This window comes from Camelus bactrianus, chromosome 14, assembly GCF_048773025.1.
Source record: "Camelus bactrianus isolate YW-2024 breed Bactrian camel chromosome 14, ASM4877302v1, whole genome shotgun sequence".
Lineage (NCBI taxonomy): Eukaryota > Metazoa > Chordata > Mammalia > Artiodactyla > Camelidae > Camelus > Camelus bactrianus.
In genome coordinates, this window is record NC_133552.1 from 2,939,075 (window position 1) to 2,964,832 (window position 25,758).

The 25,758-nt window shown below is 48.6% G+C and overlaps 1 protein-coding gene across 2 annotated transcripts in view; it reads left to right on the top strand.

The window, feature by feature from the left end:
- Window positions 1–25,758, top strand: part of ATP8A2 (ATPase phospholipid transporting 8A2) — a 416,513-nt gene that overhangs the window by 94,717 nt on the left and 296,038 nt on the right. For both annotated transcript variants that reach the window (XM_074377942.1, XM_074377943.1), the window contains exons 16-24: window positions 401–476; window positions 1,163–1,268; window positions 1,499–1,581; window positions 4,071–4,120; window positions 6,581–6,650; window positions 8,154–8,238; window positions 9,440–9,579; window positions 11,003–11,141; window positions 19,490–19,554. In XM_074377942.1, the coding sequence (XP_074234043.1) occupies window positions 401–476; window positions 1,163–1,268; window positions 1,499–1,581; window positions 4,071–4,120; window positions 6,581–6,650; window positions 8,154–8,238; window positions 9,440–9,579; window positions 11,003–11,141; window positions 19,490–19,554 (814 nt within the window). The remainder of the gene's footprint in view (window positions 1–400; window positions 477–1,162; window positions 1,269–1,498; window positions 1,582–4,070; window positions 4,121–6,580; window positions 6,651–8,153; window positions 8,239–9,439; window positions 9,580–11,002; window positions 11,142–19,489; window positions 19,555–25,758) is intronic.

Genomic DNA, 25,758 nt, shown 5'->3' on the forward strand with positions numbered 1-25,758 from the left:
GAAAAATCATCAAGTTGAAACACTGTAAGGCAGGGACCATCTGTATTTTGTTTATGGGATGGTTAAAGCTTTTCTGCCTCAAGGTTTGAAATAACATACAATATTTCAAATCTTTAAAACTTTAATACGGGGGGAGGGTATAGCTCAGTGGTAGAGTGTGTGCCTAGCATGCATGAGGTCCCAGGTTCAATCCCCGGTACCTCCACCAAAAGTAATAAATAAATAGATAAGCCTAATTACCTCCTCCACAAAAAAATTAAAATAAAAAAATTTTTAAAAGCTTAATATAATTGTATAGGGTTTTTAGGTGTGGTTCTTCTGGAAGACAGAGTCTTACTAGGTTTGACTTATTTTAAAGGAACTTTTGAGCTGAGGAAATGTTTTCTGTTTTCTCTCACAGCCGGATGCCTCCTCCCCTCAGTGACTCCTGTGACTTTGACGACCCCCGGCTCTTGAGGAACATCGAAGACCATCACGTAAGGCCGCCGCTTGCGTCTAGGACACTAAATAGCTTGTGATGCACTTTTGTGTGTATGTGTAGTGTCTTGAAAGTTGCGATTTTGGAGCCTGGGGAAGAGATACAGCCTCACTTTTATGTTGCTAGGACTTCAGGGAAGCGGTCCACTTAGGGAGAACACTTGGCCTCACTGAACTTAAAGCTGAATTAAATATGTGGTGAATATAAAGCAGTGCGTCAAGATCCAGATGAGTCTTTCCACAGAATTCTCTCGCATTACAGGTTTCTGTTGCTTTGTGAGCTTTCTGCAGTGCTGTTTCTTCACAGTTATGAGCCTGAGAGGGCATCTGTTTCGCAGTATCCTTTGGCTAGGACGGCTTAGGAAACAAAAGTGAGAGATAACACCATGTAGCATTTATAGCACCTGCCATGTCCTAGATGTTTGACGTGTATTTTCTTTAGCACCTGAGTCACCCCAGAGAGGTGACAGGAAGTTGCATAGAAAGACTGACTTGGTGAGCAGCAGCTGATGGGGAGGGGGTGAGTGGGTGTGCACCGCGGGGCACCCGGAGTCCATGCTGCGGACCTCGACCTCTGATCCGAGGGAGTAGGAAGGCATCACAGGATTTTAAGCGGGAGGGGACTTGCCTCTAACTCTGCTGTGTGTCCGTGGTGTCCTAACCGATAACTCCTCTCCCGTTGCAGCCCACCGCCCCTTGCATCCAGGAGTTCCTCACCCTTCTGGCCGTGTGCCACACTGTGGTTCCGGAGAAGGACGGAGACAGCATCGTCTACCAGGCCTCGTCCCCAGGTGAGATGGGGAGACCTGGGTGCGTGCGGCGACGAGACTGCCCCTCGCAGTCCGCACCGGGTGCCTCTGGCCATCTGCTGGCGGCAGGATTGTCCCTCCCGGTGGACGAGTCTCAGATCTGGGCTTCCCCTCTGGGGCTGGTGTGGGTCTTGTTAATGTGAAAAATAACACTTGCTGAACGGAAGCTTGTCCCTCCCGGAGGCCAGTCCTCATCAGCTCTGTGTTGACAGATGAGGCCGCTTTGGTGAAAGGAGCTAGGAAGCTGGGCTTTGTCTTCACGGCCAGGACGCCCTACTCCGTCATCATAGACGCGGTAAGCGGTTCTGCCGGCCGCCACCTTTCCCTCCTGAAGGTGCTGCCCTCCGGCTTCCGTTCGCTGATGGGGATGACGTGCGTGAGGAACTTAGCGCCCTGTTGCTCTGTCCTGTGATGGCTGGGATGACTCCATGGCCTCTGTCCTCGGTCGGGGGTCTGGGTCTGTCTTCATGAAGCCCCCAGTCGCTGGCTCCCGTCTCCTTGGCGGGGAGAGGAGGGAGTTGGCAATTAAGATCTTTTTTTTAAATCTGTATGTTTCATCCCCACCTGAAATCAAGTTTATTTTACTATTATTTTTCTGAGTTTCCCTCTCAAGGAGCCAGAGGGGGAAACTGGGTTGTAAGAAAAGCTTTGCATCAGGAAGAAGGTCAGATAGGGACCCTTGGGATGGCAGCAGGGACACGGCTGGCTGGGTGGGGTGGGTGTTGTGGATGGAGTGGTTAGAGGGACCTGATTACTGCCATCTGGGCAGATGCGGGCAAGTGCTCCACCCTTGACCTGGGGAGGGAGGACCCATGGGTTTTTACAGTGTTTGGCTTCCTGCGTCCTTAATCCCCAGATCGCTTGAATGCGTCTGAAGTTCCCGTGCATCTGGCGTGACCACTCGGCGTCGGTCCTGCCTCGGCAGCAGCCCATCTCACTGGCGTGCAGAGCCTGTAGAATATCGTGTTGCATGCAAAGTGCCCGTCGCGTGGCATCGTCAGTTTCTTTTTCGTGGAGTACAGAGATCAGACCATGTTTATTTTTACTTTATTTCAGTCAACACAGGGAACTTAGCTTAGGGAAGCGTACAGTCCCCCAAAGTTGGGACAATGTATGGACTGAACAGAGAATTTCCTTCTTGGAAGCTTCTAACCGCTGAGGGTTTCCTGCCCTTCAGTTTGGAGACGTTAAGCTTCACTGCAGGATTTCAGGGGCGTGGATGCTGCTCTGTTCCTCTGCATTGCAGCTGTGGGGACCGAGAGGGGTGTGGGAGTGAGAAAGACCCCCTGAGTAGCGAACATTTTTAAATAACAAGAACTTTAATACCGGGGAATCATCAAACCACAAGTCCTGGAGTTTGCTGCCCTCGATTTACAAGAAGTGGCCTCACTGATGGCCCTTCAGTCCACGGGGGCACGAGAGCCGTGGTGCAGGGCAGGTGGGCAACTGCGGCCAGAGCGCTAGTGCTGGGGCGGGGGGCCAGCGGTGAGGTTTTTATTTTTAAATTTTTATTTATTTATTTGGGGGGGGTAATGAGGTTTATTTATTTATTTTAACAGAGGTACTGGGGATGGAACCCAGGACCTCACGCATGCTCAGCGCACGCTCTACCCCCGAGCTGTGCCCTCCCCGCAGCGGCAAGCTTCTGAAGGGGGCCTGGCAAAGCAGGACAGCGGTGGAGGAAGGGAGCTGCGGCTGCAGAAGGCGGGGCACAGGGGCTGCTGAGGGCTGGGTACAGTGGCGCATCAGCTGTATTTTAGTTTGCAGAGAGAAAGGGCTGGGGCGTTGCAGAGGGGCGGGTAAGGATTACCCAGTGCTGCCCCGTGTGTGTGTGTGTGTGTGTGTGTGTGTGTGTGTGTGTGTGTGTGTGTGTGTGTATGTGTGTATGTGTGCATTTGTGCACGCACAGCCCATGCCCTTGGCGATCTGCGTGTTGCTTCATTTATTCTCCCAAACCAGGGGACCAGTGCTGTCAGCGGCAGAAGCCGGGCTCTAAGTCCTGTCTGTGCAACGCCGGAGCCCCGCTCTTTCCGCGAGGATGTACTAGGGGAAAGAGCAGGTTCTATTAAAAAGTTTGGAAATTGTACACACGTAATGTGGAACTTCTGTAAAAAAAAAATGGAGGCTATTGAAGTTCCAACTTTGAAGAAACTGAAGGAAGAAGACATTTGATTAATTGCCCTAAAATCTGGTGCGGATTTATAGTGCCTTATTTCTAAATCCCAAATCCCCAGAGTTTTGAATGCCAGAAGTTTTCTTTTTCCCTCCAGATTTGGGGCATGGACATTTGGTAGCAGAACCTAAGCCGACCTGGGGCTGCTTCTGGTCTGTAGGAAGCTCACTCAGTGTGAATAGCTTTTGCCACAGACAATCCACGTGTTGTATCACGTTCCCCAGCCCCGGGGATGTGATGGTGCTGGTGCACGCATGTGGTTCTGTGAAACGTGCAGGGTTCTCAGTTTGGCAGCATCACTGGCGCTAGGTTTCAGATGGACCTTGTGAGGTTTAATTGTGTTTCTTGGATGGGAGTGTGGCTGCCACGCCTGCTGGAGAGAAATGAGACGTTTCCACCAGAAGGGGGAGCTATGACCCCACCAGACTGAATGGTGGGGAAACAGTACATGTTGAAAGGCGTCTGCAGGGGGTTGATGGAGAGAGAATTGGGTGGTGGGAGGAGAAGGGGGAGGGGGAGGGAGAGGTGTGTAGAGAGGTTATGATTGGGGAGACGGTTTTGAGGTTTTAATACTTTGCAGTTGAGGTAAGAGCCTGTTTTTCTTCCTCTAGATGGGACAGGAACAGACATTTGGAATCCTTAATGTCCTGGAATTTTCCAGGTATGTTTCTCTTTCATGCACTGAAAATACAGACATATATATATTTAATAACTTCAGCAGAGTGTTTTCGTGATTGCACGGTATGATTAAATACAGTGCTTAAGTATTAAATGCAGTAAATACATTCCCCACTAGCCCTCGTCTCTCTGGAGTTTGTGACTTTCATTGAAGAAAGTGAGGTGGGTTGTTTCCTTTGTGTTTTAAGATGAAATGTATGCTTCCATATCCTCCTTTTCTTTAGATTTCCGGAGGTTGGTGTTCTTGTGTCTGCTGCTGCCGACACGCCTGCGTAGTTTGCAGTCTGTGATGAGGGCATTATTTCTGTGGGTCTTCCGGGTCCCGCGAGGTCCTGCCCCATCTGAGCACGAGACCCAGAGACAGACAAATGAGGACCAGTGAGATCAGCTCGCCCCGCTGGAGGCTCGGTCCGAGGAGGGCAGCTGTTGTGCACATTCAGACTCATTGTCCCCCAGCGTGGCTCATTAATTCACCATCGGCATAATCTGTTGGATTATCTGTTTCCCTAGATCATTCGTAAAAAACCCCGTGTATCTTCATGTTTTGTTTCTTTCCTCCTTCTTAACATCAACCTGTGACTACTAGAGCGAGGTTCTGTGGTGTCTTGAAAGCATCTATCCCTGTTAAAGTTAGGTTTTTATAACCTTTGTTAAATGATTCACAATTTTTTTGCTGATTTAGCAAGCTATAAGCTATTTGAAAAGATAAATTTTTTTACCCTCTTGTAGGAAAAGCTTTCCAGCCCCATGTTACAGTTTTAGGATGACAGACTTGACCTTTGCTGGCTCAGGAGCCCTTGGGTTGGGTATTCAGTGGGAGAGGGAGGTGCCTGGTCTAGGGGACAGTGTCCCCGTGTGTGGAGGGGGGGACACACTGGATGTCTCTCCAGACTTTATGTGCCCCATGCTTTGTTGTTCTGACATCTCTGTGCTGTTGTGCAGAGCCATCAACTGGGACCAGCAGTTACTGGAGGAGAAAAGGGAGTTAGCTGGAAACAGGCAGATGTGGATGAAGGCATGTGGATGTATTTTAAAAACTTCTGGGAGCCTAGGAAGGAGCAGAGAGCTCACTTGTGGTTGTAGATGTGGTTCTTTTTCTTTTTAGCTGCCCTGTCTTTTTCCAGATGCCACTTAAGCCTGTCAGCACTCCTTTGAAGTAGTTGGTGGCCACCTGCTTTACTCGTTCAGAAACTGAAATGCCGGGTGAACAACCTTGCTGAGAGCGCCTGGCTGCTAGGGAGCTGACTGGGAGTGAGAACTCAGATGCAGGTCAGACAGGGGGCCAGGGGTTAGGATGCAGGAATTCACACAGAGCCAGAGAGGGGATGTCCCTTGCTCTTAGGAGGCTATGGTCCATCGGAAATCACCTTGTAGAAAGGTCCAAGAGGTGGGCGGTCTGGGGCCATGGTGGCGGGGCCGTGGGTCAGGAGGACGAGATGCTGTCTGTGGAGGGGTGGAGCAGAAGGTATGGGCAGGGGTGCTGAGTCCTCTGGTGGGAGACGGCTCCTGGGAGCTGAGAAGAGGCTGCAGAGGTGGGTGGAGAAGGAGTGAGGGAGTGAGGGGTCCTGATGGAAGGTGTGGAGGAGGCTCGTGTGCTGCAGGCCGGGGAGCGACCACGTGACCTCGGGGCTAAGGCAGGAGTATTCGCGGAATTTGTCCTTTCTTTCTACTCTAGTCAAAAGAAGCTGCACCGAGGAGCCTTTGAATGAAGTGGGTTTATGCTGACTCTTCCGCTCTGCTGCTTACTGGGCAGGTTACTGAGTATTTCTGAGCTGTGAAATAAAGAAAAGGACTTCAGCAGAGCATTGTCAGAAGTCAACGGAGACAGACACCATATGACCTCACTTATATGGGAAATTAAAAAAATTAGCTTATTTATGAAACAGAAAGAGACTCACAGACATAGAAAACCAACTTCTGGTTACCAAAGGGGAAAGAGAGGAGGGATAAATTGGGAGTTTGGGATGAGCAGATACACACGACTATATGTAAAATACAGAAACAGCAAGGACCTCCTGAACAGCACAGAGAACTACATCCGATGCCTTGTACAGAATGTGTGTGTGTGTGTAACTGAGCCACTGTGCTGTGCACCAAAACTAACCCAACACTGTAAATCAGCTAAACTTCAATGAAAAACAAGTGAATTAGATGCACGAGGAGGTGCTCACGTCCTCCGTCTCTGCCTGTCCTGCCGTGAAGAGCTGTGCTGCTGAGTTTCCAGGGCAGGGACAGGAGCAGGCTTGCGCCCCTGACATGTAAGGAGGAGAGCGGGAGACGGCACACTGGAGTCTGGCTTGGAGGAGGAAGGGAGAGGGAATGGAGCCTGGCTGTTTCGGCGGCGGCCAGACCGCCTTTGGGTTGTTGGGTGTGTGTCACAGGACGTGGTCCTAGAGAACATACTAGTAACAATTCTCTTTCCTTTTTGTTTTCACTCTTGCAGCGACAGAAAGAGAATGTCCGTGATCGTGCGAACCCCTTCGGGACAGCTGCGGCTCTACTGTAAGGGGGCTGTAAGTACTGAGGCCCCCAGGCTTCCCTCACGGCCGTGCTCCGCCTCCCTGATGGTTGCCCAGGGTCGGAAGGCTCTTCCCGTCGGCCTGAAGCTGACTTAGGGGTACAAGCCCACCTGAGATCGTGGGGCTTCCTTCAGTGGAGGGCTCGCCGTGCAGCAGTGGCGGGGTGGGAACCTGTAGCTGGCTGTGTCGTGCAGAAGCCTTGGGGTGTGAATTCTGATCCCCACTTTACCAGCGCTGTGTTGTGACGACGGCAGATGTGGTCACTGGTACTGACCGATGACCTTCTAAGTGCTCTGACACGTACACTTCTGTCAGCTCTCCTCAGCGTCCGTCATGGGGGTCGTGTTCGCGGCGGAGGCTGTGTGGCAGGTGTGAGGCAGTGTCCACCTGTGCTCAGCTTTCTGTCCTGCTGCCTCCTGGCAATCGAAGCTGAATGTCCTATGTCTCTAAGGGAAGCTGACACTGTTTATGGGTCTGACCTGCAAAACTGTGTTCTGTTAAACTGTGGTCTTATGTGTTGAGGGAAAGAGTTACTAACCTCATTTTACGAGACTGTCCGGGCTGTGAAGGTACACCAGGGTCAGTGACTTGTTGGAAATCTTCCCAGTCTTTCCCGATGAGGGGAAGAATTATCTGCGTACATTGTGACCAGAGCTTTTAAAATGTGAGTAATACGTGTGACTTCTAAAGGCATCGTATCTGGACCCATCAAGGCCACCTGCATTATGTCCCCCCATAACCCCCTGCCTTAACTTTTGGTTTGCTTGTTTGCCGTTCTGCTCTCAGGACCACTGCACGTCCGGAAGGGGCCCACGCCTGGCCCAGAGGTGGGGGCGGCCGCAGACCCCGGGGGGGTGGGAAGCCCTGCAGTGGTGCTTTTTGTTTTTTATAGGATCGAGTTCTCTTCTAACCTGCCTCTGCCAAACTGGGTATCTTAGAAGTATTTGGGGGGCCTCCAGTAGTGCAGTTTGTAACATACCTGCTGCATGACCTGTAGTCTCCAGCTCCCGGCCCTGCCTGTCGGTCATGGACGTGGTCCCAGGGTGATGGGCTGTCCATGCAGCGTGTTCTCAGCTGAGCCGGGTTGAGAGCCCCGTGGGCCATGCCCTCCCTGGCTGGGGCCCCCTACAGCGGCAGGAAGGGAGGGTGCACCTGAGCAGGGCAGGCTGAGCGTCTTCTGCGTCTCACTTCTGCAAAAGGCATCAGACCCTGGGAGGCACTCTGCAAATGTGGGTGAAGGTGGGCCCCATTGTCCCCCGATGAGTCTCCTGACACCGCGGTCCTCCCCAGCCTGCTCCTGTGTGGACGCAGGTCCACACCCTACTTGTTTTCCAAAGCTCAGGACTGAATCCAGCCCAGAACTGTTTGCACTCGCCCACACAGGTGTCCTCACGCCCTCGGCATAAACACCACGGAAACAAAGCCGGGTTTGCAGTGCTGGCTGGCAGGTCAGCTGACCCCAGGGTGTGCCAGTCACGATGTTTCCTTCCTTTCTAGGATAATGTCATTTTTGAGAGACTTTCCAAAGATTCAAAATACATGGAGGAAACATTATGCCACCTGGAGTATTTTGCCACGGAAGGTAAGGGGAATCAGGAGATGCGGTTTCTCCGACTGCAGTTGGACGGTCTGGTGGCGCTGGGGCCAGCCGTCGTGTTCTGAAGGGACGGGTCATTTCTATGCAGCGCTTGGCTTGCTTCACGGGCATGTCTTTTTCTGGTGCCCACCCCTATCCCCACCCTCTACATCCCGTGCCCGGGGCAGTTGCAAGAGGTGTGGCCATAGGCCACGTTCTGTTACCTGTATGAGACCCCCCCCAACTCTTAACCAGACATGCCAGTCCCGCTGGGGAGAACGGAGGCCTGCTCACAACCCTGGTTGCTCACCTTCAGCCCCCGGTGTGAATAGTGCACGTGTTAATGTCATGTCTGCTCTGGTGGCCCAAGCCTGACGTTGCTGTGTATCCTGATGGGTACGTCCACACATGATCCCGGTGTCCAGCAGACCCATGTGATTATGATAATTAAATGGACAACTCTGCTGGGGGAAAAACCCCACAGTATGCAGTAGGCAGCGAAGGCTGAGATTCCGACGCAGAGTCCTCTCTTAGTTATTACTGCCTTGTTACCTCCTTGTCTCTCTCCTCATTCCTCTGACCTTGGCTTGCCCTGGACTTAAGGGACTAATTCATCGGCCCCACAGAGAACAGGAAGGGGTTCTCTGCAGTCTTTAAACAGCACTCCCGTCCGGCTCTCCGGCCCGTGAACACGATCAGAGTTGGAGCCCCGCTTGAGTGCTGACTACTGCTTCCGGGTCTGGGCGCCTGCGGCCCCGCGCACGCACGTACGTCGGCGCCCGCGCACGTGCACACACGGGCGTGGCTGCTTGAAAGCCTCGGGTTTTCACGCGATAGCACGCTGGGGTTTCATTGCTGTCCGGAAGCCGACTCCTGTGGCCCTGACTGCTGGTGCCCGCCCCGTGCTCGCGCGCATGGTTCGCGCTCGGCTCCTGGGCGTCTGCTGCGGGAATTCACCCTCTTGGCTTCTGTATTGTCAGCGTCTGTAGAAGAGGTGGTTTGTATCAAAGCGGTGGAGATGCTTTTAAATTCTCTTTTGAAATATGTGGAAGTTGAACTAGAGTGACCTGCAGAGTAGTCAGTTGCCTTAATTTCTTCGTGTGTGCGTGTAGGACGCGGGGCCGCGGGGGGCCACCGGGGTGGGGGGCGAGCCGTCCTGCTTGTCCGTCACTAGTGGCGTCACGGGGGGCCCGCGGCTGTTTTGCAGGCTTGCGGACTCTCTGTGTGGCTTACGCCGACCTCTCTGAGAGTGAGTACGAGGAGTGGCTCAAAGTCTATCAGGAAGCCAGCACGATCCTGAAGGACCGAGCTCAGCGTCTGGAGGAGTGTTACGAGATCATTGAGAAGGTAATTGCACGCGACAGAGGCGTCAGGTGCCAGGGAGGGGCTGAGAGAACCACCTGTTGAACAGTCTTTGAACGGGAATCATTCCTTTTGCTCTAGAGCGGTGGTCTCTTCTCTTGTAAGTATCTTAACTAACCATTAGCTTTTAATCGTTTCTTCCTTCGCTTTAAGAAACACTTAGTTCTTGTGGGGTCTCTGAAGGGTCTAGCCACCCTCCGCCAAGCACTAATGATGTCTTACGAAGTAGCAGGTCAAAAACGTCACCAGCGACTTTCTGGGTTTGCCTAAGCTGAGGCTTCAGGAGATTAGCTGACCATACTGAGTTACCCGAGCTGTCGGAATGCGGAGGCTGGGCGGACATTGCACACACTAAATATAATCACACTTACTGTTCTGGTAATTTTTCTTTTTTAATGGAGGTACTGGGATGGAACTCAGGACCTCGTGCCTGCTAAGCAGACGCTCTACCACTGAGCTCTACCCTCCCCTCTAATTGCCTGTGTTGATTTTGTCATTTCAGTTCATGCCAAGACATTAGGCAGCTTTTCACAGATTGATTGCCTTGAATGTGGGAGCCGGATCTCAGCCTTTTCTGTTTCACGTCGGCAGACATTGGTCCATCCGTTTTCCAGTCTCCATAGCTCCAAAGTCATCACTTGTTTGCTTTTTTTAAATTCCTTTTTAAAAAGAGATTACCATTTGCTTTTTTATACTCAGTTTTTTTATTGACTCGTTTGCCATTTCACTGGAATTTGGGTAGGGGTAGAACTGAGTTCAGGTGTTCATTTGCCCTGCTTCACTGGAAATATCCAAAATTACTATTAGAATCAGAACAAAGCATATAATAGGCTCAGTGCCTGGCAGCCCCGGGCGTGCAGAGCGCGTGCGCCCAGGAGGTGTTGGCTTTTCTGGTTACCAAGTCTGTTTCTCTCATGTGTTCACAATACCATTGTCCTCTGCTCATTAGTGGACGGGAGGGCAGCTCAGTCCTGTTGATACTCCTGGGATAACTCGCCCATGTGCTCTGCTGCCAAATGGGTCCTGTTGCAGAGCACCCGGGCACCCAGAACTAGATGCTGGCCTGTGTGTGGAGGCGGTCTAGCCTGGTGGATGGTTTTGACTTTTTTTTTTCTTTTATTGGGCAGAGGGTCATTACGTTTATTTATTTTTAACGGAGGGACTGGGGATGGAGCCCAGGACCTCGTTCCTGGTAAGGTCTGAGCTATGCTCTCTCCTTTGCGGCTGGTTTGGAATGCCACACGTGTGGCTGTATCATCAGTTATCTGCAGACAAAGGTTCAATGGAGAGGAAATAAGATCACTGTCTCACAGCATTCTGACTGCCTTTCTTATGTCAAAAGCTTTGTCCTGTTAATGCCGATCTTCAGTGTCTACCAATCTTTAACTGAAAACATTTCCCAATCTAGAATCTACTGCTCCTTGGAGCCACGGCCATAGAAGACCGCCTTCAGGCAGGCGTGCCCGAGACCATCGCGACTCTGTTGAAGGCAGAAATTAAAATATGGGTGTTGACAGGAGACAAACAAGAAACTGCAATTAACATAGGTAATTCATTTAGAATATAATTTCCTGATGCTGATTTTTGTTTTATGTCTTTAAAGTGTTTTGTATAAGTGCCTCTGGGCTGCTCAAACGCGCTGACGGATGGTGTTCTATGGAACTCTTCGTTCACAGGGCCAGGAGAAGTTTCCCAAAATCAAATGAAGATGCTCTGATGAGGATTATCTGCCTGTTATAAACATTAAAACTATGATGCTTTCCTGAAGAGTATTAGAGACACGTACATAGGATAGAGAATTCAGGAGTTGACAAGAGTTTGAGTTTCTTACTGCTTCACAAAAATGTAGTGTAAGAGACTAGGAGCATGTTTTCACTAAGTTTAAATATGCATCATTGTTTTATGTAATTATAGCCATTTTAATGATTTTTACCAATTGGTAGGTTTTTCTAAGAGTCTTGCATCTTTCTCTTCCCCGTCTGGACTGGCAGCCTCTTTGCTTGCTAAGCATCGCAGACCTGAAAATGGAAGAAAGGGAATTTAAGTCCAAATAGCTCTTTTAGTGTTAAGGAGGCACATTTTCTAATTTTGATTTTTTGAGTTTTTTTTAAAGTTATCTGGTACTTCTGTCACCCTTGTGGGGTCCCAAGCCCTGGTGTGTACGTGGTAAGATGAGTAAGTTAGGATCACATGGCTTCTAACGTATTTATGGAACTAAACTCAGTGCCATAGCTCACTTGAGGAAGAAACATGCTGGCACGTCTGAATCTGAGCAACTGGTGTCCTCTTCAGAGGAGTCTCCTGGAACATTATCACCTGAGTCCAGTGGGTCCCTTTCCTTCAGCCTTCTCTTTGAATCAGTTCTGTCTCTCCGAGAACTTCCGTGGTCGACAATACCGGCCGTCTGGGGTGGATTTTACCTTTTTCTTTCTAATAGACAGAAGCCGTGTAATCAGCTTTTACCTAGGCTATAGCTAATCAGATGCATTTTTGGACTCACAGACAAGGGAGATTAAAGTCACCAGGGACTGATACGTCACCAGTGATGTACGCGCAGTCTCTGAAGCACCAGTGTGAACTTTGTGCTTGCTGTCTCCGAGACACGTGTTCCTGGAGAAGGGTGAGATGTTCCTGTGTTGACCGGCACCACTACTAGACTGCAGACCTGTGGCTGACAGCCCTCGGTGATGCCGGCAGCCGTTTTATCGGTGAAGGGTAGCACATTTGCTTTTTGTGTAATGTCTCTCTGTGTATAGGTATTATTTCCCGTGTAATTTTGGCATGAAACACCTGCTAGTGGCAGGTGGCTCCTGCTGTTCATACAGGGCACACGAAGCCGGCTGCTGCCCTGAAATACTTACCGCTCAGGGGTATTAAAGCAGCTCACTGCTCTCCCAGGGCAGTGAGAAAGAAGTGCGTGGCCCATCAGCTTGAAACTGCACTGTCAGTGACCGGCTGTCCCGTCACGGTCAGGTCTGGAGTATTCCTCCGGGGCCGGTGCCCTCCCACCCCGGCCCCGGCCGCAGCCCTCAGCTCCCCAGAGCCTTCTCCCCTGTGTCTGCCGTGAGAAACATCAGTGCCCTGACGGCGCAGCTGTCCCGCCCTTGGGAGCACATCCCCTGTCCGGTTGCCTTATGCCTGCGTTCATCAGGGTCCAGCTAAGTTTGGATAAACTCAAATGAAAGCAAAAGGCCAAAAATAAACCCAGAAAACACGGGTGGCCTGTTGTCCCTGAGGGAAGGTTTTACTCGTCTGTGGAATGAGGCTTCTCGGAGTCTTGCAAGGTAACTGATACCTGTCCACAGTTTCTTTTCCCATTAACAGCTTTATTATTTTGTGGTTTTTTTTGAAGAAGGCGTAGCAACGTGTGTAGTTTTGGTTCTGGAAGCACTCACGTCCGTTAGATAGTTTAAAATTGACATTTTAAAGTGAGTGCTCCCCAAGACCACTAGAAGGTGACGCCTTCTGCTTAGAGCTGATGACTTTGCCAAAGTCTGATTTATCCTGGAGCTTTTCTAGACTCAGTTCTCAAGAGCGGATCCGTGGAAGTCAGACATGTCTTGGGTGCTGCGTGTCTTCCGACAGCCAGGGGGCTGATGTTCTGTGAGAGAGCCGTGTCTGAATGACTTTTTCCCTTTGTGTTCAGAACTCAGGTTTGTAGCCCTGGCTGATGCTGAGGGTCCAGTGTCGTTTTCTGAGTTAGGGTGTCTGCTGAGCCTGCAGATGATTCAGTGCAGAGCTCCAGATGCGATGTTCGACTTGTCCGTGTCGGACCACGGGCGACGGCGGTGAGCAGCCTGGCGTCGCGCTCCGCACGCAGGGTGGATTATAAGCTGGGGTTCCAGTCCACATTCCTCGCTCCCTCAGTAACGTGCACTCTTACTGACGTGTCTCCCATCCTCCCGGTTGGATGTGCTGTCCGTTTGAGCGCATTCTCTGTACATTTTCCCAGGGGACATGTGGGAAGAAGGGCAGGTACCCAGCAGCTCGGTTGGGATGAGCGCCGGGCGCTCTGCTGCGGGGCTGTCCCGGCACGGCCCTCGGTCCTCATGTGTGAGCAGTCCTAGGGCTCGCGGTGGGCGGTGCGGAGTTCACTGGGTCGCGCGCTCTGGTTAATGACCGCGCTACGTGCTGCTGGGTCTCGGGGCTCGTGACTTCTGGTGTAGGGCTCATTTTAAACGCATTCACGGAGCTTTCATGAAGACCCTTCTCTGAAACTTGAGTTAGAAGACCTGGGAGGAGGAAATAGTATTTCATCCATTCTAAGACGCGTGTTGTTTTCATGCTTCATTGCCCTGGAATTGGGGTGTCTTATAATTGTTGACTCTGACAATTTTCTTATTTCCCTTTAGAGGTGACGTCTGGTGCCTGGTGCTGCTGTTTCTCTTCAGCATTTGCTCTGTTTCTCTATCATTTATCCATCATCTGCCCATCATCCACTGTCCATTCATCATTCATCCATCCATTTATCCATCTATCCATCCGTCTATCCATGTATTCATCCATCCATCTATCCATCCATTATCTATCCATCATCTGTCTGCCCATCCATCCATCCATCACAGTTTCAGAATTTATTTAAAGTGTAACTTTTGTTTCATGCCTTGAAAATAGATACATTTGTCCCACCAAGTTTGGGGATATCTGTGTCTCTCATGAGCCTGGAGTGTTATGTGGATACAGTCATCCTGCCTGTGGCTTTGAGGTCCTTTGGAGCTGGCGCAGTGCCAGGACCCCGCTGTTCTGTGCTTGGGTTTATGCTAATGAGCTGTGTTTCCAGGAGGTGGCCATTTTCTTTTTCAGCTTAAAAGTTTGGCATCTGCCAGTCTGAAGTGAAGTTCCAGCTGTGGGCTTTGTGGGTCGTGTAGTCCCTGTTTCCTTATTACGACTGGGTGAAGCATCTGTCACAGAGTCGGACAGTGGATGTGGGGTTTTCGGACTCTCAGTTTTTTCTAACGGAGGTAGGAGGCGTGAGAACAACACCCAGTGCATATTCCATTTTAAAGTCATCACGCTGAGGGTCGCTTTCACTGAGGACCGTCTGAGTTGGGATCCCACTGCCCCTCCCCCTGCATTTTGTTGCCCATCATTTGATACCTTCAAAACGCTTCTGTAGTCTTAGAAGCTTCGTTTCTGAGAGTAAGAAAATGTAGACTTACCTGTCCTATTCTTGACTGTTGGTCGGGTTCTCAGGGGGTCCTGGGGGAAGGTGGCCACGTTCCAGTTCCAGTGTTGTTCACGGAAGAGTCAGGTATGGGATTTCTTGATTATCTGCAGCTCCCTTGTTGCCAGATGCTCCCCTGTAGGCTTGGGGAACTTACAATCCGTAATTGGGGTCTAAGTTAATTAGGAGACCAACTCAGGAACGAAACAGATGAGAAGGTACCAGTTGTGCAGTGAGGATGCCAAGCAGGTCTGGCGTTAGTGGTAGTTGTGCTATAAGTGTTAGCCCAGCGTGTGACGTATTACACCTAAGTCCTTTGTGTAAGTTTTGTATTTACTTCCCATTGAGACAGGTGTTATCTCCCTTTTAAAGATAGAACTGGGGCACAGAGATAGCAAGCAACTTGGCTTGGACCACACAGGAGAGAGGATGCTGAAAATCTGAGCACAAAACTGTGATACATAATGCTCACTCCCCAGAAGGGAAGACACAAGTCCAAGAGGCCGGGGAAGGCTTCACGGATGAGACAGGTTTAGAACGTGAGCCTCGGGATTTGTGTAAAGCAACTAAACAAACAAAAGAAGAATGATGGCTCAGTTATGGGGAGATCACGTGGTCAGGCTGAGGCCGCGTGTTCCTCCCTGGGATGGAGCAGGGTCTGGGGATCTGGAGGGGGAGGTGCTCAGGGTCCGGGGATCTGGAGGGGGAGGTGCTCAGGGTCCGGGGATCTGGAGGGGGAAGGTGCCCAGGTGTGGTTCTGTGGATGAGCCTCAGGGTCCTGGTTCTCTGATGAGGAAGGACTGCACTGAGCATCCTTGTTGCAGCCTGGAGGAGATGAAGGGTTCATCTTTCATCGCCTGGGCCTGATGTCTGCAACGTGTTCCCTACACTCACAGTCAAACATTGAGTGACAGTCTCCCTGAAATTAGTTAGAACCAGCAACACACTTGTTCAGGATTTGGAACCAAGTTGAATCCCACGGGCGGGGAGCTTGGTCGGTCCTAGATGTGTGATTAGTAAGGATAAGCTGTTCCTAACCCTTACAAGACAATCTCCAAAGAGGTCTAGGTCTGGATGTCTTTGACGATATCTTATCTTAAAAATAGAGGCCCTGATGGCGGGTTCTGAGAGGTCTGGTTGGGTGATACTTTCTAGTGTGAATGATTATTTTACTTTCGTGAAATCAAGTCCTGCTCTGAGGACCACAGACCCTGTAATGTTTTGATTTCTTTGAGTGTTGATTACACTCAGGTAGCAGAAAGACTGAGCGCCTTTGTGGTGTGCCGTTCACTGCAGCTGCAGTGAGATGTGAAATCCCAGAGGCTCCCTCCTCGGCCGCTTTATGGTCGTTTTGTTAGATTGTGAGATTAGAGGACTAGACCGCAGTTTACAAGTGTGGATCGACGCTTCATACCTGGCTTCTCTCCAAGAGTTGATCTCATTTTATCCAAAAACATTAGGAATCAAGCACACAAACTTGGGTTGACATAGCTTAATTTGCCACATTAGCTAAGTCATGTTTAACTGTGTTAAACGGCCATGGTCTGCCTAGAGCAAGTGTTCTGTGTGATAATTCTCTGAGCACAATCTTGCTTCGTTTTCCAAATTGATAAAAAAAGAGAACCTGTTTCTTCTCAGAAACCTTGAATTTTGTGTATTTAAATCCATGAAGGTGTCGGTGGCTTTATGTATTACCCTCTCCCTGTAACGGCTAGAAGCATACTTGGAGTTTTTCCGTAATACTTTACGCAGCTTCTCTTGTCAAGTGACATTTTGCTTAAATATAAAATTTGCAGATATCAAATTGCAAAATATAAATAAATTGCAAACTAGGAAAGAAAGCAGCAAGTGACGGTTTAGAAATTACCGCCGACTTCCTCAGCTGTCGTCCAGGCCGCCGCCGGCCAGCAGGCCCTTTGCGCTCGCTGTGCTAAGTCTGTAGCAGTCTGCGTTGCGTGGAGCTGTGGGAAGCCTCCGGGGCCGAGGAGGAGGGAGCCTGATGCGGAGAGTGGTGATCAGAGTCCGATCTCCCGTCTGTGAGTGAGAACGAAATAGAGGCCTCCCTTCTGCACGTAGTCTAAGAATTTCTAGGAGGGAAGAATCCATTGGTAAAATTTTAGTGGGAAGCAAAGAGCTCAATTATTTCTGTCCCGCCAGGTAGAACATTAAACGGCATTCTGGGGAAAGCTCATTTTTACTCATCAGTTTTGTTAAAACATGGACCCGAGCAAGTTTGAAAATGTGCAGAAAGCTGTGCCTTATTTCCTCACTTTATTCGTCCTCTTAGAGGCTTAACAGGTATTTGCCCACGTGGCCCTGTGATTTTAAATTACTCAGTTGTTTTAGCTGTTAAAATTATATGTGGCGGTTTTAACCAGTGAAGTAACCTCATTCCCTTGAGATAACTGTGGTTAACTGCCTGGTCTAGGTCTTTATGGTATTGCTTTTAAAAAAAAGTTGAATTAAGTAAGAGCCATAATTTTGTGCTTTAAAGTTTGTGTTCTGAGGTAATTTACAAAATGATCCTCACAAATGACACTCATTTGTGAAGGATACGCTTCACACATTCCAAAATAAACAAAACAATCGCTTGTTTTCTCCCGCCGCCCCCACCCCAGAAAAGCCAGGGTTTCATCATCTTAATTTATGTTTCTTTTTTAAATTGAAGTACAGTTGATTTGCAGTGTTGTGTTAGTTTCTGATGTAGCGCGTAGTGGTTCAGTTATACAAGTGTATGTTCTCTTTCAGGTTCTTCTTCATTGTAGGTTATTACAAGATACTGAATATATAGTAGGTCCTTGTTTGTCTATTTTGTTTATAGTAGTTTGCATCTTTTAATCTGAAGCTCCTAACTTAACCCCCTCTATTCCTTTCCCCTGTGGTAACTGACCACAAGTTTGTTTTTTATGTCTTTGAGTCTCTTTTCTGTGTTGTAAATAAGTTCATTTGTGTCATTTTTGAAGATTCCACATAGAAGTGATATCATATGGTGTTTTTCTTTCTCTGTCTAACTTCCTTCACTCAGTATGATCATCTCTAGGTCCATCCATGTTGCTGTAAAGCCATTCTTTTTACGGCTGAGTAGTATTCCATTGTGTAAATATACCACATCTTCTTTAGTCATCTGTGGATGGACATCTAGGTGCTTCCATGTCTTGGCTGTTGTAAATAGTGCTGCTGTGAACATGGGGGTGCATGTATCTTTCTGAATTAGAGTTTTCTCTGGACATATGCCCAGGAGTGGAATTGCTGGATCATACGGTAACTCGTTTTTAGTTTTTACAGGAATCTCCGTACTGTTTTCTACGGTGGCTGCGCCAGATCACATTCTCACCAGCATCTCACCAGGAGGGTTCCTTTTCTCCACACGTTTTCCAGCATTTATCATTTGTGGACTTTTTAATGCCCTTCTGACCAGTGTGAGGTGATACCTCCTTGTTAGTTTTGATTTGCATTTCTCAGATAGTTAGCATTTTGAGCATAATTTTTGTCTGTCAAATTCTATTTTGTGCCTGTGAGTAGGTTTCTTAAGGATGAAAAGAGGACACAGACGCAGCAATTCCGTGACTCGTCCATCAGTTAAAAGCCTGTCTCCTCGTCGGGTAGACACAGGTGCTGTGGAAACAGGTGTTTGGACTGTTCCTGGGAGAAAGCGCAGGCTCCTGCTGCCCGAGCACAGCAGTGGTTCCGGCCCTTCCCTGGGACGGTCCCCTGCGTCCTCGCCCGAGGGTTGATACTCTTCATGCTGTTTGGTCCCGTGTCTGTGATCGTTGGTCCATTAGGGTCGTAAGGGCCACGTTTCTAGGTGGAAGGACTCTTTTCTTGCCTTTTCTCAGTGAGGTAGATGGAGATGGGGCTGGTGGAAAGCCCATGTTGGTGCCAGCTCTCTCAAGGGTCACCCGAGGGTGGAGGTGGGTTGGAAAGAAGGGCCCCGGCCGGCACCCCTGGGTGTGGGGATTTGAACAGGAGCCAGCAGAGGCTCTCACCTTGGTTGTGGTGTCACAGGGTGTCACCAGCTGTCACGTGTGGACCACAAAGTCTGAGTAGCAAAGGGCTCTGTAGGAAATGTGCCTGCCGCGCAGGAGACGCGGGAAAGGGCGGCTTGCCTAACCCGCAGAGATGCTGTGGTCTGAAAATGTGATGGGAAGCGTTAAGGATTAGTACTGGGACACTGTTGTTCCAAACTTTTATTTTTTTAAACACAGATTTCATTCTTGAAACAGGGATGGATCTGAGCTTCTGCAGGAAAAATGACTCCATCCTTGAATCCTAGGACTCCTTTGACGCCTGCTGTGAGAATTACCTGCTGCTTTAAAAAGCAAGTGAGGGTCTTGATATTCCAGGAGGCACGTTTATGCCGCTTGGGAGCATCGTTTGATTCCGCGTGTCTTCCTGAAGTGTTAGCTGTTATTTTAGAGAGCCCACAGCTCATGCTCATATCCTACAAGGATTACAGGGATAAAGGAAAATCTGCAGAAAATTGACGAGTACTTATTTCAGCCATTAGTTGTGAAGCCCTTCCAGGCGGTTCTGTTCGCATGTCTGCAAGAGTCGCAGTCCATGGAAACGCTCCCTGCCCCCTTTCCTGTGCAGTGCCTCTATGTGAACCCATAGGCACAACGTGCTAGTGAGGAAGCTACAGGAAGGGAGGCTGACTTCAGATAAGCATTGAACATGGTGAGTTCCTGGGGGCTGGTAAATTCATGTGTGTTGTCATTTCTTTTATTTCAGGTTATTCCTGCCGGCTGGTATCACAGAATATGGCCCTTATCCTATTGAAGGAGGATTCTTTGGATGTAAGTAGCTTTGCCAAAGTTATATTTGCTATAACTGTGTTCAACCCTTGGTTTATTTCCACTATGGCTGGTGATCAGGGTTTAATTTTTTTTTAATCAAAAAGCAGTAGATGAAACTACTCAGTGTGTTTTCTGTTTTAGTTTCTGTATAGATGTCATTAAGTCCTATCTTTAAACATCAAAAGAGTAAGCTCCGAGCGTTGCTTCTGGTAGCACTCTATTTTGCTCACCTGGAATTGTGCAGTAAAACGGGACAGATTTAATCCTGTCTGACTTCCGGTTATGACTTGCGTTCAGTGGTGATGGATGTCTCCAGTGTGGTTGCTAAGGAGATGCTTAGGGTTTTCTTTCTAGCACAGATTTTGAAGTAAGGGTGAGAGTCAAATGTCAGGAGTTGTTTGCGTTTAGCTGGTAATGGGATGCGTAGGCACCGAGCTCCCTCACGTCCCAGTGCCACCAGCTCACCCGCCCTGTCATGGCCCGAAGCCACTGAGGCGACCCTGGCTGGGAGCTGGATTGAGAGTTGAGAGTGGGCAGTGACCTGCTTGGTGGTTTGACGGGAAGACATGAGCTAAACACCAAGACTCCATTTGTCAGGACGGTGAACGAGTGCGTCACTGGCAGGCCCCCTCGGCCACACTTGCTGTCACTCCATCATATTTAAATGCCAGTGCCAGGACCAGTGACAGGGTTGGTGACACTTGTAAAGGGGGAGGTACAGTCCAGAGATTTCTGTACTTGCAGACGGTGGGGCCATGAGTCCTCCTGTCAAGACCAGGGCACCCAACCAGTTCAGGACTCCAAAGGCAGGAGTCAGGGAGAATCCGTGCGCCGCCGAGGCCCCACTGGCAAGATGCCCTCCTCGGGCTCGAGAGCCTCAGGAGTTATCCCAGTGCGCCCCTCAGCTTTGGGCCACTGTGTGCAAGAAGCCCAGCAGCCCCAGGTCACCCCTCATCTCCTGGACACTAATCATCACCTGCTCTGGGGGAGCGAGGAAAACCCTCACCCCACCCAAGTGTTCCCACCTCCCCTAGAGCCCCCATCCCACTTGCCTCTATTTTTCTCTCTAGAACTTCCCATCCTTGGAAGTAATATGTATTATACATAAAGCATATATGAAACTGTATTTATACAAATATGGGAATATATTACAGAAACATACTTATATAATGTTTATATATGTAGGGGAAATACACCTAAGATTTACCACCTTAACCATTTTTAAGTGTCTATTTCAGTGGCATTGAGTGTGTTCTCATTTCACAGAGCATCACGTTCTCAAGGTCCATCCGTGCTGTGACAGGTGTCCGGATTTCCTTCCTTTTCACGGCTGAGTAGCATTCCAGTGTGTGGATGGGCCACATTGTGTTCCATGGACACTTGGGTCGCTTCCACCTTTTGGTCATCGTGAATGAGGCTGTGATGAGCCTGAGTGTACAAATATCTCTTTGAGACCCTTCAGTTCTTTGGGGTATATATTTCACCCAGAAGTGAAACTGCTTTGTCACGTGGTAATTTTAGGTTTTAACTTTTTGAAGAGCCACCATGCTTTGTTCCACACACCTCACTTTGTGCACAAGAGTTCCAGTTTCTCCACATCCTTGCCAACATTTGCTATTTTCTGGGCTTTCCTTGGCTTGAGTTTGGATAGTAGCCATGCTGAGGTGTGTGAGGTGGTGTCTCGGTGGTTTCGATTGTGCATGTCCCTGAGGAGCAGCGATGCTGAGCGCCTTTTCGAGTGCTTATTGTCCGTTTGTATCTTCTTTGGAGAAACGTCTGTTCAGTCCTTTGCCCATTTTAAAATTAGGATGTTGACTCTTTTTTTGTGGGTGTGTGAAAGACTTTATGTTTTGTCTGTCTCCCTCTGGTCCGTAGAATGTAAGGTCCACGGAGCCGAAATCTGATTCTGTTTTTTAACTGTGACTCTACCTCTAAAACAGTGCTTTGTGCAAATTAAGTACTCAGTTAAATGTCTGAATGAATGCAGAAGCTTCAGATGATTTCCCAGTGACCGGTTAGAACTTCCGTGTAAAGACGGGTCTTGCCCCCGAGGCGGGGGCGGGGTAGCGGGACGGTCATGGTCGCCGGCGGGAGGAGGGCGGCAAGCACGCTGTGGGCGGTGATGGTGCGGAGGAGCGCCTGGAACGCGGGCTGCGGCCACCCGGCCTGGGAGCTGGGTGCGCTAGAGTGTCTGTGCCCGGGGCTCCCTCGTTTCCTGAGGACCTTCTAGATCTAAGACACCCACAGTCCTAAAAGAAGCCTCTTTTTCTGGAGGTGACGCAGAGTGAGCCTCAGGTTTCCTCTCACACCAAGCACTCTCTGGAGTCCAGGAGATGATGGACCGTCACCCCGCCTGGCACTGAGACCTGCAGCCCAGGCTGGGACTTGGTTTCCCCAGACCGAGGCGTGACTTGTGAAGCCAAGCAGAAGGCTTTAGGTACATGTGCCCGGCTTCCCTTGGGAACCTGTTCAGAATGGTTTTCCCTTAACCAGCTTTCAACTTCTGTTCGTATCAGGGCTGCAGGGTCTGAGGATCTGCGGAGCAGAGCTGCAGCCACCAGGCACTCTTTCTGGTTACATACTTGAAGGGGCACCTCACATTTCTGCCCAGAGTCCTCTGCTGCCCCATCTCCTCCACCATCCTTTAGTTTGGTTAAAGGCATTCATATTCTCATGAAAATGTGGCTTAGTGGGTGTGGAATAAAAGCAGATCCCAGGGCAGTAAATGAGACACAGTGGAGCCCTGGTGGGGCTCCCGGCCGAGCTTCTCAGGTTGCAGGGCTCTGGTGATGCAGCAGACAGGACAGGGGCCAGGGTGGGGATCATGAGTCTGGAGCACTGCACCTGCTCCCCACTTCACCTGCGTGTATGTGCTGGGGAACTCGGGGGCTTACGTCCAAGACCAAGAGCTGGCACCCGTCACCCTCCCCTGACCTGCAAGTCTGTCCAGGCTAGGACTCCAAATGCTCTGAAATGATTGGGATTTCCCTCTGTTTTGAGTTTCTCAGCTGTTGCCAAAATAGCATGTCAGCTCTGGGATACAGAGGAGACCAGTGGTCGTGGAAACGAGGCACTTGAGGATGTGCCCCCAGTGGGGCACAGGAGACTGTGTTAGGATGCCAGGAGAAAACGTGATTTTTTTCTTCTTTTTTTTTTAAGATTAAAAAAAACTGCTGCGACTCCAGCTTTATTGATGACAGTGTATGGACTGGCACTGGCTCACCCAGTCCTATTTCTGGCGTGCTAACCAGGGATGGGAGGAGGGTGGGGAGAGGGAGGCATGGACCCTCACAAGTGAGAAGGGGGCTCACGGGGGGCTCACTCGTTTTGCTTTTAGCTCATTGTGAAACTTTGGAATCCTTGGAGGGGAGGGTAGAGCTCAGTGGTAGAGCGTGTGCTTAGCATGCATGAGGCCCTGGGTTCAATCCCCAGCACCTCCATTAAAGTAAGTAAATAAATAAAACTATTTGCCACCACCCCTCTCCGTAAAAAAAAAGAAAGAAATGTTGCCATCTGGATTACTGGTTAAATGGATTTATGGACTATATTTAGCTTTGGTTAAACTGACTCTTGTAGGATGCTGGCTTAAAAGGATTTCTCTTAAAAAAAAAAAAAAAAGGACTTGCGATAACAGTAGTGTAAACAGAAGCTCCAACAGGACAGCACCGATGGACGCACATGCTGGTTCAGGTTCCCTTTGGCTGCTTGATGTATTAAAACAACGATCAGATCCGACAAGTTAAACAAATTTCGGCATTAGCCCCCAGGCTGCTGTCATTAATCATGCATCTTGCCCTGTGTGCATCGTCATGCTATCTGGGAACATTAGCCGTGGTAAAATGAAACGGTTGGAATTAGTGAGACTTTAAAAACTCAGAATACTGAATATGAGAATAAAAATCTGCAGTGTTATCAGCAATACTTTGAAGAGGTGTGTTTAGAAATGCTTGTACGGCTGTGTGACTTACTGCATCAAATGTGGGTCGTTTGTCTCAAGCGGTGGTCGGAGCCACCCCACCAGTGACAAAAGCTCGTGTCCGGGAGCATGGGCATTTTGTGTGACTCAGTGCTCTCAGTCCTCCCAGCAACTCTTTTTTTTTTTTTTTTTTACATTTATTTATTGAGTTATAGTCATTTTACAATGTTGTGTCAAATTCCAGTGTAGAGCACAATTTTTCAGTTATACGTGGACATATGTGTACTCATTGTCACATTTTTTTTCACTGTGAGCTACCACAAGATCCTGTATATATTTCCCCCCAGCAACTCTTAAAGGTAATGAGATTTTCCTTTTTCAAGGCTGGTGCTAAAATATTTGAAAATTTCTCTTATTTTTTCTAGCTACCTGATAATAAATTCCTGATAAGATTTACCTACTTGGTAGGATCGCCTAATGGTTGTATTTGTTCTTCAGCATCTTAAATTCAAATTATAAACCTTCTGGAAGGTGTTCTAGTCCAACTGAGCTATTCATTTGACCTTAACATTATTTCATTTAGATGCCTGCCTCCCTTTACTACCCAGAACTTAAATTTTAAAACAGTGTAAAATAAAATGATCTTTGTATTTTAAAAAAACCTACATTTTCTGTCAGGCATTAGTGAGAAGTGAAATGTTCTGTGCTCTCCATTGCGATAGTCGCTCGCCCCAAGTGGGCATTCATCACTTGAAACATAACTAGTTTGACTGAGGAACCATTGATTTTAAGTAATTTAAGCAGCCACACGTGGCTAGTGGTGACTGTCCTGGACCGCACAGCGCAGGTCGTTTCTAAGACCTTCCAGCACACGTCAGCAAACTATGGTCATTGGGCCAAATCTAGCTCACCACTGTTTTTTTTTTTTTTTTTTTCTGTCTCAGTTTTATTGGGATATAATTGACATTCAGCACTGTGTACATTTGGGGTGTACAGCATAGTGAATTGACTTATATACATCATGAAATGATCACCACAATAAGTTTAGTGAACATTATCTCGTATAGATACAAAATTAAATAGAAAAGCAACGTTTTCTTGTGATGAGAACTCTTAGGACTCACTCTGTCACTTTCACAGATGACACTCAGCAGCGATCATCGTATGGGTCACGTTGCACATGACATCCTCAGGACTGACTTACCTGATGCTTGGAAATTGGTACCTTTTGACCAGATTCATCCAGTTGCCCCTCCTCCCACACCCACCTCTGGCACCCACAAGTCTGATCTGTTTTTCTACGAGTTTGTTTGGTTTTAAAGTGTAATTGACCAACAGCACAGTTAGTTCCTGTGATACAGCATAGTGATTTGACCACGTGTTTTGTAAAGTTTTATTGGAATACAGCCATCTACCTGTGGTCAATGGCTGCTTTAGTGCTGGACGGCCGAGCTGGCTAATTGCAGCACAGCACAAATGACCCACAAATCTGACTGTCACTGTCCTGTTTTTTGCAGCATGTTGTTTGTGGAAACTGACCCAGTTCTAGTTCCATTTTCTGCTTTTGCTGAGCCTCTAAAACGGTGTATTTTGAAATGTTAACAGGCATTATGAGAGAAATGGGATTTGGGGCTAATTTGGGGAGCTACGGAGTTGTAAATAATTAAGTAGGCTTTCCTACCGCAAGTTTTGTGTACTCTTTAAAATTTTTTAAATTGTTTAAATTTTTAAAAATTGAAGTTAGTAAATTACAATGTGTTAATTTCTGGTGTACAGCACAGTGTCACTCTTTAATATGTTTATTGCACTGTGAATCTTAGGTTGGTATAGAATATTTTCTTAACCAAACTTACCTAACCATTGAATTTCTTTTTGGATGAGTAACACTTGTGATAAACAACACAGATTTAGAAATGTTGCTTTTAAAAATAGAGTTTTCCTCTTGACAGATGATGGAAAGTAAAAAGCATATGAAAAGGAATGCGCAGAGTAAGAAAACAGAAAAATGCATTTTTAACTTATGAATGTATATTAAATCAGCAGATATTTGAGTGCTTTTAATAGGCCGGGCAGATTGCTAGAATTGTGGACACAGCAATTCATGACGATATATTCTCGACTCTCCTCAGGTTTCTGTTTTAGCTGAGAAAACAACCATTCAATCCTGACTTGGACAGTTAAGTTCTTTTTGTGGCAGTTGCCATGAAGGAAGAGTATGAGGTGTGCTCAGTACGTCTGGCGAGGGCGGGGGCCGGCGGGCTTTCTCTGGGAAGGACGAGATAGTAAAT